Source organism: Pantherophis guttatus, chromosome 1 (assembly GCF_059756535.1).
Source record: "Pantherophis guttatus breed Tessera chromosome 1, ASM5975653v1, whole genome shotgun sequence".
Taxonomy (NCBI): Eukaryota; Metazoa; Chordata; class Lepidosauria; order Squamata; family Colubridae; genus Pantherophis; species Pantherophis guttatus.
In genome coordinates this window covers 326,074,697-326,087,883 of record NC_142063.1, presented here as the reverse complement: position 1 = coordinate 326,087,883, position 13,187 = coordinate 326,074,697, and the positions used below count along the sequence as shown (strand labels likewise).

The window sequence follows — 13,187 nt, the reverse complement described above, 5'->3', positions numbered from 1 at the left end:
TGCTAAACAAATAATTCCCTCAACACTGTCAAACTATTTACTAAGTCAGCACTACTATTAATCTTCTTGTTCCCATCACACATCGCCTTCCACTTATGACTGTATGACTGTAACGTTGTTGCTTGTATCCTTATGATTTATATTGATATTGTCTCCTGATTGCTTATTTGTACCTTATGACTATCATTAAGTGTTGTATCTTATGATTCTTGATGAATGTATCTTTTCTTTTATGTACTCTGAGAGTGTATGCACCAAGACAAATTCCTTGTGTGTCCAATCACACTTGGCCAATAAAAAATTCTATTCTATTCTATTCTATTCTATTCTATTCTATTCTATTCTATTCTATTCTATTCTATTCTATTCTATTCTATTCTATTCTAACAGGCCAATCTTTGGGACAAATAAATAAATGACTAAGAAGATAAGCTGACTTAAGAGACAAACCATTGGTCTACCTGGCTCCATTCTATCTAACTTGACTAGAAACCTATTTCTAAGGGAAGGGCAGGCAATGTAAGGTCTACCAGCTGTCAATGGATTGCAATTCTCATCATGCCTTACTATTGATCATGCTGATTAAGGTTGATGGGAGTTACAGTTTATTTCTTCTCAAAGGTTTCTGGTTGGGATTTTCCTAACCACATTTGGCTACACCAGGGATTAAATTGGAATTTTCTTGCAAACAAAGCATGATTCCTACAGATTCTTCCATACAAAAATGACAACACATTTGAGGAACGACCATTAATAAACTACAAAGAATATGTGGGTATATGCATGTAAAAGGTGAAAGAGGGTGAAAGACAAGAACTCTAAATCAATCAGTAATTATCATAGTTGAGAAGAGATCAGAATTTCAGTCTCTGTAGGCTAGTTATAACAGACTTAATGTAGGGCTTCACGATTCTGATAAGTCAAGAAAAAGTATTCATTGCTTTTGAAAAAAGTTTGCTTTTTAATATCAAAAAGATTGTAGTAAACTGCGATCACCTTTGTGGAGTGCCAAGCCTAACAATGTGGGCAGCTTGACTGGGCTTGTCTGCCACCCAGGGTTGGCTCACTTACCACTCTGAGGTTGGCCTCTTGCAGCTTCCTGGCTCTCTCCTCCAGACGTTTTGCAATGACCGCCAGCTCTGCATTCTTCCTCTTCAAATGCCTCACCTTCTCCTGAGTCTCTGGGAAGCAGGTCTTACGCTGGAAAACAAAAAATAAGAGAGAAAGATCTGAACTACCTTTCTGACCCAGTTTTACTTTTGGAGAGGGATCCATTTTGGGAAAATAAATTCATTCAGCAAAGAGGGCAGTATAATCACCTTTTTCTCCCCCAGGTATGGTATGGTCCATCAATGATTGTTTAAGTTAGAACATGAATCATAACCTGAGATGAAGGCAGCCTAATTGGATAGAAAACAGCTTGGATGATACGTTTTAGGTTAAAATTTAAAATCTCCCAGCTGTTTATTAAGCTTAAAGCAACTTCAGAAATTCCACTCCAGATTTATTTATTAAATTTTTACACTGCCCATCCTACCTAAGTGACTCCATGTGGTTTACAACAACATAATAAAACAATATAAACACGAGTAAATATAAACATGAGTAAAAGCACAGGTTAAAAACAGAATTAAGAACAAAATTAATACCTACAAGATAAAAGTGAAATTCAAAAGGCTAAAAGATTGACTAGGCAGGAGGAATATTCTCAAGCCATCAGCCATCCCCAGGGTTACATCTTAGATCCCATGCTAATTGGCAGAGACAGGTCTTTAGACTCTTCCAGAAAGCCAGAAGAGTGGGAGCTCACTTCACCTCTGAGGGTAAGATAGCATTAGCAATAGCTACCTTTAGCTGTCTATAAGCACTTAGACTTATATACCGCTTCATAGTGCTTTTTACAGCCCTCTCTAAGTGGTTTACAGAGTCAGCCTATTGCCCCCAACAATCTGGGTCCTCATTTTACCCACCTCAGAAGGATGGAAGGCCGAGTCAACCTTGAGCCGGTGAGATTTGAACTGCCGAACTACAGCTAGCAGTCAGCTGAAGTAGCCTGCAGTACTGCACTCTAACCACTGCGCCACCTCGGCTCTTATGTTTGAAAGGGTGGGAGCAACAGCACAGAAGGCCCTCCTGCTAGATCCTGCCAGCTGAAATTCCTTGACTGATGGGATATGCAGAACATCCGCCCTGCTTGACCAGGTGGGATGGGTCAATGTAACTGGGATGAGGCAGGTCTTAATGTATCTTGAGATTGCCATCAATTGATCAAGGTTATGCTCAATCTGGACTAGAACAGATTGGCTGTTCCTATGCATCTTGTCCATCCCATCCAAGAAGGAAAGTCAAGCCTTACTGGCTTGCTTCTGCCTAAACTGGTCTACCAGTGCCTGCCCTTTTATTTTAGGGATTGTTCCCTCCTCAATTGTCCCTGTATCCTGCCTCTCCTTCATAGAGACCCTTCCCTTTTTTTTCTTTATGGTATCTTCTGAGCAATAGCAATAGCACTTAATTTATATACCACTTCACAGTGCTTTACAGCCCACTCTAAGCGGTTTTACAGAGTCAGCATACTGCCCCCAATAATCTGGGTCCTCATTTTACAGACCTCGGAAGGATGGAAGGCTGAGTCAACCTTGAGCCGGTGAGACTTGAACTGGTGAACTGCAGCTAGTAGTCAGCAGTCAGCAGAAGTAGCCTGCAATACTGCATTCTAGCCACTGTGCCACCGTGGTTCTTAAGGCTATACATCTGGGTAGAGGATGGGAAAACAAGGTAGTATGCTTCACCCAGCCTGAGCAGAAACTGAAAGAGTTAACACCAGGAGATACACAGATGTAAAGGTTGAATGGAGCATGAGCTTCTAGAGTGGAGGATGGTTCATTGATTTAATAGGTCATTTTGGATCAACTGCAAGATTATTAAAACAAACCAACAGCTGACCAGCAGAGAACACTGTATAGTCTGACAGCCTAGCTTGAAATGGGTAGCAACTAATTGCTGGAGGGAAAAGAGGCATGTCAGGCACTGCAGCCAATGAGAGCTGGAACTGCTACTAGACCTGAACAAAGCAGTGGAGACCATCTACTCTGAAGGGCTTAAGACGTCTTGGGTCAAAAAGCAGCAATTTTGAATTGCAATTGGAAAACACCTAAGTGGGATGCACTTACAATGGACTGAGAGTTGGATGGAAGATGACATTATGTATTCCTGCATTCAGAAAGCAGTGGATTCAGAAAGCCCATATTGGTACACAAAGGGTCACAAAAATTCCTGAAAAAGTAGTAAGCACAAAAACTGGAGAAGAGTTTCTCCTGATCTTCTGTTCGGGGGAAGGGCTGTTTTGCATTGCCACATTTACTACTGTGGGAAACTGGGAGTGGGGATTGTATGGAGCAAGGGTGACATATAGCCATAATAACATTCCTTTCTCAGAGGTTCAAGGACGTCTTGCCCTGCATCTGGAGGGCTGGAAACTGGGAGGCATCTCCAGTTGGGATGGTGCTTTGATTGGGCCATGTGATGGACACGTGGGTGCTGGGCAGGGGCTTGGACTTTCCTTTGGGTGGGGAAAACCTGGAAACTTTCAGATTCTGATTTTCCCAGATGTGCCAATATGACATATCTAATAAAATGGAACTTTGAGGAAACTCAAGCTTTGGAGTCTTCTTTTGTTGGGGGTGTTACTTGGAACCCTGACAAGTTCTCTGGGAGCAGGACTTCTTTCATTGTCTGGGATCTTGGAGAAAGTTTTCAAGTCAAAGCCGACAACTTCAGCCTTGTCCATTGTGATGATCTCCAGATAAATGGGATTGCAACTGCCATCTTCCCCAGTTGCAGTAAAGATATTTGGAGGGGCACTAGCAGGGATGAAACGCTCCCGGTTCGGACTGACTCGGGTGAGTAGGTAGCGATGGCAGCGGGCAGTTTGGAGAACCGGTAGCAAAAACCCCTTCCCCCCACGAGCCTCCAGCTTGCTTACCTTCACACGCCTGCCTTGCTTTGCTTGCTGTAATCCCTGCAATCCATTGCATCAGCAAGCAACTGAATCTCCCTGCCTGCAATCAAGCTCATCGATGAGCAGCTCTATCTGCCTGCCTGCCTGCCTGCCTGCCTGTAAGTTTTTTTCCCCTTTGGGAGCTTTAAAAAAAATAGTTAATTGGGGTTTTTTTTAGTCGTTTTTTTTTTTTAGACCTAGCCATTTAAAGTTTAGGAAGTTTTAAATTTAGCTGCTTTTATATAAAAATAAAAATAAAATAAAATAAAATAATATTTGTGCAGCTTTCTGAGATGCTGTGTGTTTCTGTAGTGTTTCACTCTAACTATACAAACACACAAAATCTCACAAAGCTGTAAGTGGAATTTTGTGTGTGTAAAGTGTGAAAGTTGTTTTTTTGGACTTTTTGTTGCTGTGGGAGGTTCCTGCTTGCTGCAGGGGCCATTTTGGGTCTAGCACAGCTGCTTTTACATTGTGGGTGAGCCAGTTGTGTTGTGTTGTGTTTTGTACGTTAAAAAAGGGCAAAGAAGTGACGTCGACTTGGTCATGCCCACCTGACCAACAAGCCATGCCCACCCAGTCACCTGACCCCCCCAAACCCCACCCACTAATTAAGCCACGCCCACAGAACCAGTAGCGAAAATTTTTAGATTTCACCCCTGGGCACTAGGTTGGAGAATTTTGCACTAGGTAGAGCAGGTATGTAGAATCTGAGGCCCCAAGGCCTCATGTGCTCACCTTAAGTCTTAGAAGCAGCCTACAGAACCCTTCCAAAAATACTGCTTAATTAATTGTATTAATTTAAAAAGAATACCCTTGTTGCGTTGGCTTCATGCATTTCTTCATCCTGGCCTCATCTACATTTTGTAGCCTGGTTCCCATCATTTCAATCAGCAGGTGGGTCCAGCCCTCTAGCCTCAACAGCCTGGCTTAAGATAAGACAGCCCCTTACAATCCAAGGTTCATCAGCCTCTTAAGGCAATACAGTACTTTCAAAACGTTTTTAAGATTGATGGAGAAATGGGAGAAAGATCTGAACCAAGCAGCCAGCAAGGAATTCTAACTGCAATTATAAAGCTATGGAAATCTTGCCCTTTCACTCAGTAGAACTTTGGCAGGACAAAAGCTTGCTAAGTAGTACCCTGTTTTAATTAGCAGAAGTGGAGCATGGCTTAGATATTCTATTTCAAGTGCCAAAACAGTTTGTTCAACCCTGTGCTGAAAGCATTGGTCTGCATCATTCGGAACTAAGAGTTTTAAGCACCCTTTTTTTTTATTTCCTCAAATGTCATTGGAAAGGAACATCTTCGAAATTAAATAAACCCTCCTTCCTGCCCAGTACAGTAACTCAGGATTGTCAATTACAGATCTCCAGATAGTGTTGCACTTCAATTTCCATCACCATCAGCCTTGGCTAATGGCCAAGGTTGATAGGACTTGAAGCCCAACAACATCCAGAGAGCCATAGACTAGTCAATCCTGCTTAGCTAAACAACATTTGGGTACAGTGTATTCAGCTCTTGCATGCCCCTTACCAGCAGACTGTTGTCCTTCTTCAGGCTGGCACAGCGCATCTGCAACTCCTCTAGGGCTGTCAGAAGCACTTGGTTTTGACGCAGAAGACAAGGATAACTCACACCATACTGTAAAGCAGAAGGAGGAGTTAAAGAAAACACAGAAAAAGGAGGAAAAGGGGAGGATATTACTAGCAATAGCTCGTTCTTTACTAATAACACCATTAATTCCAAACCTTCCAGGAAGATTTTCCTATTCCGCTTTTGTTTAGATGTGTTAACAATAGCTCTCAACATTTATAAGCTTGAACACCAATCCATCTTGATTGGACTAGGATGGAGAGGGCTATGCTTACAAGGTGTGTAGAATGGGACCAAATTCTTAATAGTTATCATGAGAAAATAACAACATACACCACTATGTCAATGTCATGCTGGTAGATTTTCTCCTCTTTTAGAGAATGGCTCCCACTGACTGCTATGAGGAAATATGTTATGTTCTTCCCTTCCTAAGCGATACAATCTTCATAGGAGATAGTAAGGATAGCTTCCCTGGGAAGGATCTTGCTCAGAATAAAAAAAATATTTGATCAAAGCTTCTTGCCAGAATCATTATACAGGATAAAGATGAGCCCCTCTCTGATGGAGGTGAGTGCTTAAGAAGTGTGAAACAAAACAAATAAGAAAATATAGATGATGATGATGATGATGATGATGATGATGATGATGATGATGATGATGATGGAATGCTATGATATGGAATCCTAAGCCGCTTTCTTTCAACATTTTTTAACCTGGTTATCCCTAATCTATTGAACGACAAACCAAAGAAGCGGGGAGAATTAATACAAAAGGCTGAGCCAAAAATAGTCTGAAGAAAATTAACTCTGAACAGCATTTAGGCAGTCTTACATCTGCTGGGTCTCTAACTGACCTGGTTAGACCGATTGCATGAACAGATAGAGATCTAGCAACAGTAGTTTGTCAACGGAGTCAATGATCCAAGAGATAGTGGATCTCCTTTCAGACAATGTGTCCAAGCACAGTCTGAACAGCCCATCTGTCTAGGATGCTTTAATTTGGAGGTCTGTACACAGCAGAGGTAGGCCTTGAGGACTTAAATGGCCCCTTACAATTCTATGGTTGACAGAACATATTTAGTAGGTCCATTAGATTGGGTGGATCCAATAACATGGTCAAGGATGTTGTGTGAATGCAAGCTAGGCTTTCATATATATGTATCATCCTCATCATCTCTCAGTAGCAGCTATGTGCAGTGAAAAATCCAATTCTGGCAAATACTGTCTCCTTTGCTCTTGATTTTCCACATCATTATAACTGGTTATCATGTCTTTGGAGTAATAGACAAATCCTTTTTCAGAAACATTATTCAAACATCCTCTGGCTTCCCTCCCCCAGCTGTTTATTTAGGGAAAGGGGGATTTGGGAACTTTTGGCTCTTTCCCAAAGCGACAGTAGTTAAATCTAGCTTCGTCTCCACGCCTCTGAGCCTTCACTGATGATGGCAGACGCACTGAAGGTACGCAATGACTTCCAGGCATCTACAAAATATACTCCCACAGAGCTTTTTGTTCTTCCTTCCCAATCTTACAGCTGCAGGGCTCAGTAAATAAAAGATATAAAAATCAAAGGCAAAATAATAAAAGAAATCTTAGATGCGTTCTTCTTAATACTGTAAAGGGTGATAGATCTCCCCAGTGTGGAAGAATCGTATTTTTAAACTTTCTTTTGCTGTTATATAAAGCAAACCTTTGAGGCATGTGCTGAGTGTCTTTCCCTGAGAAATATCAACCTCGTGTCAGCCTTTTAGAAGAAAGCAGCAGCCATCCCCTACGCTGACTTCACTAGATCCCATCCCCATGATTGAGCACAAGGTACTATATGCGTGAAATGTTCGAAAGAGTAACAGCATTTCCCCTTCATTTTTAGAAGTATAAATGAAGCAACATTTTCTCAGTCTGTTGCCTGCAGGGATGTAGGACTTTACCTCTTATAATGCCCCAGCAAGCAGGTTAAGGAGATTGACAGCTGTCTAATTTAGAGGAGGTAGCTCTTAAATGGAATGTTGCACCGCCACTTTTACCCGTGGGATGTATTCATACAACACATTTTACCAGGTCACTCCTACCAATACATGCCAACCTTCCTCACTTATCAGCCTGAAGACTCAAATCCAGGAAGCCCCCACTGGCACTTGCACAACATCTGCCCAAGAACTTTAATATCAATTCCCAATGGAAAGATAAATGGGTCGCTGAATGTCCAGTTATAGGAAGACATATAAATGACCCCAACAAAAATGTCTATGGAGATTCTCAGTCATCCAGGTCATGGTTGTCCCAAAGGTGCTTTTTTCAAGAGGCAACTGGACTATCTGGTTTTTCTTTGAAGACGTTTCACTTCTCATCCAAGAAGCTTCTTCAGCAGCAGAGCTGAAGCGAAACATCTTCAAAGAAAAACCACAAAGTCCAGTTGCCTCTTGAAAAAGCATCTTTGGGACCCCACAAAAAAGGTGCCAGGCTTTGAACTATCACGTCAGCAATGGACAATCTGAATAGGATTTGTGTCTCACATGGTGTCTGCTGGGACTCTCTGTGTAAATGGGGCATGGCAACCTCCCCTCAGTGTGATTGCTGGATGCCACGTCAAACTGTAGATCACATCATGACCAGCTGTAAACTGAGGGCATATATCTGACTTTTTAAATATAAACAATGCTGCGCTCCAATGGTTAGATGGCCTAGACATTGGTATTTGAACATAGATCTTTTTGACATTTATATTTTATTGGGTTCTACTAATCTAGTTGAAATATTAATTTATACTGCTAGTCCGTGTATGATATGCCATACGCTAAATAAATAATAACCAGGTCAGATCAAGACTTAGCAAGTGTATTCTCAGAGCATTCTAAGATTGCTTGTCACTAATCAGCTAGTTTAATTTATAGCTTAGGATCTTATGGGAGCCTAGCCAACATACTAAGTTATGATTCCATATATTATGAAAGTGCATTAATTAATTCAATGGCCAGTTTATGCTGGTTGTGTAAACAGAACTGTAATATTCATTGTGTGCAAACATTTGACATGTATGATTTTTATTCTTTCAGTAGGAGGCATAGAGTGAGTAAAGAAAAGGAGCATCTAGATTAGGGATACATGTGGGACAAAAGATATACATAAATTTCATGGAGGTCATAAGCAGCCCTCAGGCTCTGGGTTGTGCTCCTCTGCCCCAGGCAATCTCTCCGTGATTCAGTAGCATACCAAATACTATCATTTTGCAGCCTAGCAGGAATTACCCCTTGCAAAATCTTTGAAGAACTCAGATATAATTAAATTCATGCTGTTCCAGCAAAGCGTGGTGCATTTAAGGCAGCCAGTTGCACTTTCAATCCTCCCTTAGCCACCCGTCTGTTTGAATTCTTTTTCTATGAGCAACGAATGTTCCCTTCAAATCGACTAAGGACTTAAAAAACCTGCTATGCATTCAAGGTTGAATCTCACAGAATGAGAAGTAATTGGCTTCTCTGAGAGGATAGGTCATTTGATTCTGGAAAGTGGTGACATCCCAAAGAGAATGAATCAAGCTGACATATTAAGACTACAAATCTGGGGCACATAGCTGAGCAGCCTTCTTTACCGTATGGTGGATCTGTGCAGGATGCAAACGATGATGAATTGTAGATCCTTCACCCTTGCCTTCAGATTTATGGAGGATTGCTGCTCCTTGAGATAAGCCTGGGACCCACAAGATTTCTCTACCTGCTCCATGAGTCTCCCTGTCTAACTCCTCACCTGGGACCTGGGATTCTAAGACATTTCCCCAAGTCTTTTCTTTTTTTTTTCATCTCCTCACCAATATGTCTTTAAGCATTTCTTCATTCCTGATGAATGAAGGCGAATATACGTGTCCCAGGATAATGTTGCAAGATCCAATCTGGGTCAGTCAACGGGACCACAGGTTTTGTCTTCCGAGCTTTCGGACTTATGCACTGTAAAGATCGCATGGAGGTGGGAGATACTTCCAATGTTATCTATCAGATCCCCAGATTGCCCTTGTAGAACAATGTAGGACAGATGGGGAGGAAGCAAACCACCAGACTGCAAGACCACAAGTGAGAGGTTATATGAGGAGACTCAAACTCATTGGTAGCCTCACATTGAAATAAACAAGGACATACATTCAATTTTGCAGCAGTTAAGATTGTTGGACAAGCAAGCATAAAAACAGCCATGGAAGTGATTGAAGCCTGGGAAATGCCCCCCTGGTCAATCAACAGGAGTGCTGATTTACCACTAGTTTATCAAGTACTTAGGAGGCAAGGGCTTGGCAGCACAAGTACTTAATAGTCACCGATCAACACCCCAATCTACATCTAAAAAGCTATATACCACATAGATATCACACAGAGAACATCCCAAAGACCACAGAGAAATATATGAAGATGGGCTCCAGCACAATTCCAAAAGCTCAGAAGAGAAAACCTCTGGTCCCGGTGATCAACCCAGATTGGATCCTGCAACTCCTTTCCTGAGTCTTCAATCTCATCTCCCCCTTTGCTATTGAGCTGGGATCATCCCTCACTATTGGCATGTAGCTTCCAATATATATATGTCTGGGAAAATGTGAGGGAAAACAGATTATCCAGTGCTGAATCAATCTGTGGAATCAATAATCACAAATTGCTGTACTGATCAAATGATACTATACTGTAAATAGATTATTAGATATTGTAAGAGAAGAAATATAACAATGGGTATTGAGTTGGACCACAGGCTCCCTCCCACATTAAAGATCTTTAAGTTCCTCTCTTTTACATAAATCAACATCAGAGTCATGATATTAAGCAGAGACTATAGTTCAATAACATTTACTCATACGAAGAGTCTTATTGGATCGGTTCCAAAGTTCTGCTGGTTTGGGATCTGGCATTGCCCCAAAGCAAGTAAACAGAAGTTACTGAGAAAACAACAAATGGGCCTCTCACATGCTTCCAGATGTGTAATTCCCTGTCAGGGTTTGGCCATACTAGCTGATATGTACGGGAGTTTAGTTTCAATACGTATTTTGGAAGAGCAACATTCATTGTTTTTCTCTCTGCAGCACTGGCTGCTCATACTCCAAGCAATATTAGATTTTTACTGGGGAAGGTAAGCCTATTGGAATCACAGAATAATCAAACATCATTTGGACAGGACATTGGAGATCATCCAGTACAACTTCTTATCCAGGGCAAGAATCCATGACTATTGCATTCCTCCAGATCAGGGGTCTCCAACCTTGGCAACTTTAAGCCTGGCGGACTTCAACTCCCAGAATTCCCCAGCCAGAAAAACTGGCTGGGGAATTCTGGGAGTTGAAGTCTGCCAGGCTTAAAATTGCCAAGGTTGGAGACCCCTGCTCCAGATGACTATTGAACCTCTGTTTAAGCCGGTGTTTCTCGACTTCAGCAGCTTTAAGCTAAGGTTGAAAAAACACTGGTTTAAACGCTCCAGGGGTGGATTCATGTCCATAGATTGTTCTTCCAAAGTCTAAAAGGCTGACTCACTATTTTTCATTATTGAGATCATCAACAAGGTAGTCATTAAGTATCTGAACATCTCATTAGTGAAATTATTAGGCTCAACTTCCTTTCGTCCTCATTGCATAAGATCATATTGAATACGCAGGCGGCACTCACATCATACAATTAATTTGGTTATTGGAACAATGCTTTTTTCTGGTTTTACCTAATATAGATAATTATTTAGGTTTGAAGACAACACTGCTTTGCTGTTCATCTTCGACATGGAGATGACTATGTAATTCCAGTGTGGAAGCACAGAATCTAGCACAATGGGGGATGCTGGAAGATCATTGTTATAACTGTGGATGTTATTCTGTGACACTGCTCCATTTTTGGCGGTGCCTCTCTTGCTGCCAAGTTCAATATATATTTTGTAACACAAGGAACTGAGTACAGTTTAAATAACAAAGACATAAACAAGATGAGCAATTAAGATGAGAAAAATATGACTCTCAACCACTTGTGAACTTCACAAGAAGAAAGAGATAATTTGACCATCTTCAACTTTGCGGTATACCTACCCATGATAGTTGAAAATAGATTCTCTACATTCAAAAATGGCCCATCTAAAGGCAAAGGGAACATCTTAAAAAGAAGTTACTATTTCACTGTTCAGTTTTTTCAGGACTCCTGTTAGTCCTCCTTCTTCCACCAGAAAACAATTAAGAGAGGCAGTTTGGTCTCATGGTGAAGGCACCAGGCTAGAAACCTGTGAGCCGGTGAGGTCTAGTCCTGTTTTAGGCATGCAACCTCACCTGGATGACTTTGGGTCAGTCACTCTCTCAGTCCAACCCACCTCACAGGGTTGGTGTTGTGGGGAAAATAGGAGGAGAAAAGAGTATTAGGTATGTTTTCCTTCTTCTTCTTCTTCTTCTTCTTCTTCTTCTTCTTCTTCTTCTTCTTCTTCTTCTTCTTCTTCTTCTTCTTCTTCTTCTTCTTCTTCTTCTTCTCCTTCTCCTTCTCCTTCTCCTCCTTCTCCTTCTCCTTCTCCTTCTCCTTCTTCTGCCATATCCGTCATCAGATGTTGGCAACCATGCTGGCGATCCTTTTGTTATCAACAGCCGCACAAAAAAGTGCTTTTGAGTTTTGTCCAAACCAATCCCTTAGATTATGAAGCCATGATGTTCTTCTTCTGCCTGGACCTCGTTTGCCTTCTATCTTTCCTTGGTGGATTAAGTGAAGTATGCTGTATTTTTCCGGGTGTCCCATCATATGTCCAAAATATTCTACCTTTCGCTTTTTTATGGTTTTGATGATTTCCCTTGGCTTTCCCAGGCAGCTTACCACCTCCTCATTTCTGATTTTGTCAACCCAACTAATACGTAACAGTTGTCTGTAAATCCACATTTCAAATGCTTCTAGTTTTCTGCCTTAAGTTATTTATAAAAATAATAAAGGTGGGATAAAAAAAATCTTAAGTTTTAAGGGCACAGTGATATACAGCACATGTTCATGCTTGGATACCAAAACTTGGTATCACCCTGATAACTCTTCCCAAAATTGCCAATGATTCATTCTTCAACAAGAAAAATCAGTAAACGTGTGCAGAGCAAACATCTTTTTAATTAAGCTTAAATTTTATCTGGGCTAGCTTTTGTCCTGGTCTCTTTTTGAACTGGCTTAGGAAGAAGGGGGATGAAAGCCTTGTCCCATCATGTTTTTCACATAATGGGACCACTCCATCAAAGCCGATCTATGATCAAGATGCTCTGTTCAATTTGGTCCATCCAATGACTTGACTGCAGCAACCTGAGTTATGTTCTAGTGCTCAAACCCTTCCTTTGTTTCTGGCACATATTTGCCATATTTGCATGAGTGGGCAAAGTCACACTTGAACCAGATCAGATAAACACCCAGCAACACCATCCATTAAAAATGTTAAACTCAGTTACTTTGGAACTTGGTTTGGTTTTGTGGCTCGGTGGTTTGTTCAAATGTAGAAAATGGGAGACTTCAATATCCAGTTTAAGCACGTTCTGTAAATAACCCTAAATAGCCTCAATCATCTTGCCACATTCTCCCAGGCTGTTCCCACAACATGCTAACACAATGGTTGGGTCTCCATAACATACTGAACTACAAA

At 41.3% G+C, this 13,187-nt stretch overlaps 1 protein-coding gene across 6 annotated transcripts in view; it reads right to left on the bottom strand.

Annotated features, from left to right (window-relative positions):
* The window catches only part of TSPOAP1 (TSPO associated protein 1), a 72,437-nt gene that overhangs the window by 53,795 nt on the left and 5,455 nt on the right, over positions 1-13,187 (bottom strand). For all 6 annotated transcript variants that reach the window (XM_034420994.3, XM_034420995.3, XM_034420996.3 and 3 more), the window contains exons 2-3: positions 5,533-5,640; positions 1,072-1,200 (exon numbers count right to left, since the gene is read on the bottom strand). In XM_034420994.3, coding sequence (XP_034276885.1) covers positions 1,072-1,200; positions 5,533-5,640 — 237 coding nt within the window. The remainder of the gene's footprint in view (positions 1-1,071; positions 1,201-5,532; positions 5,641-13,187) is intronic.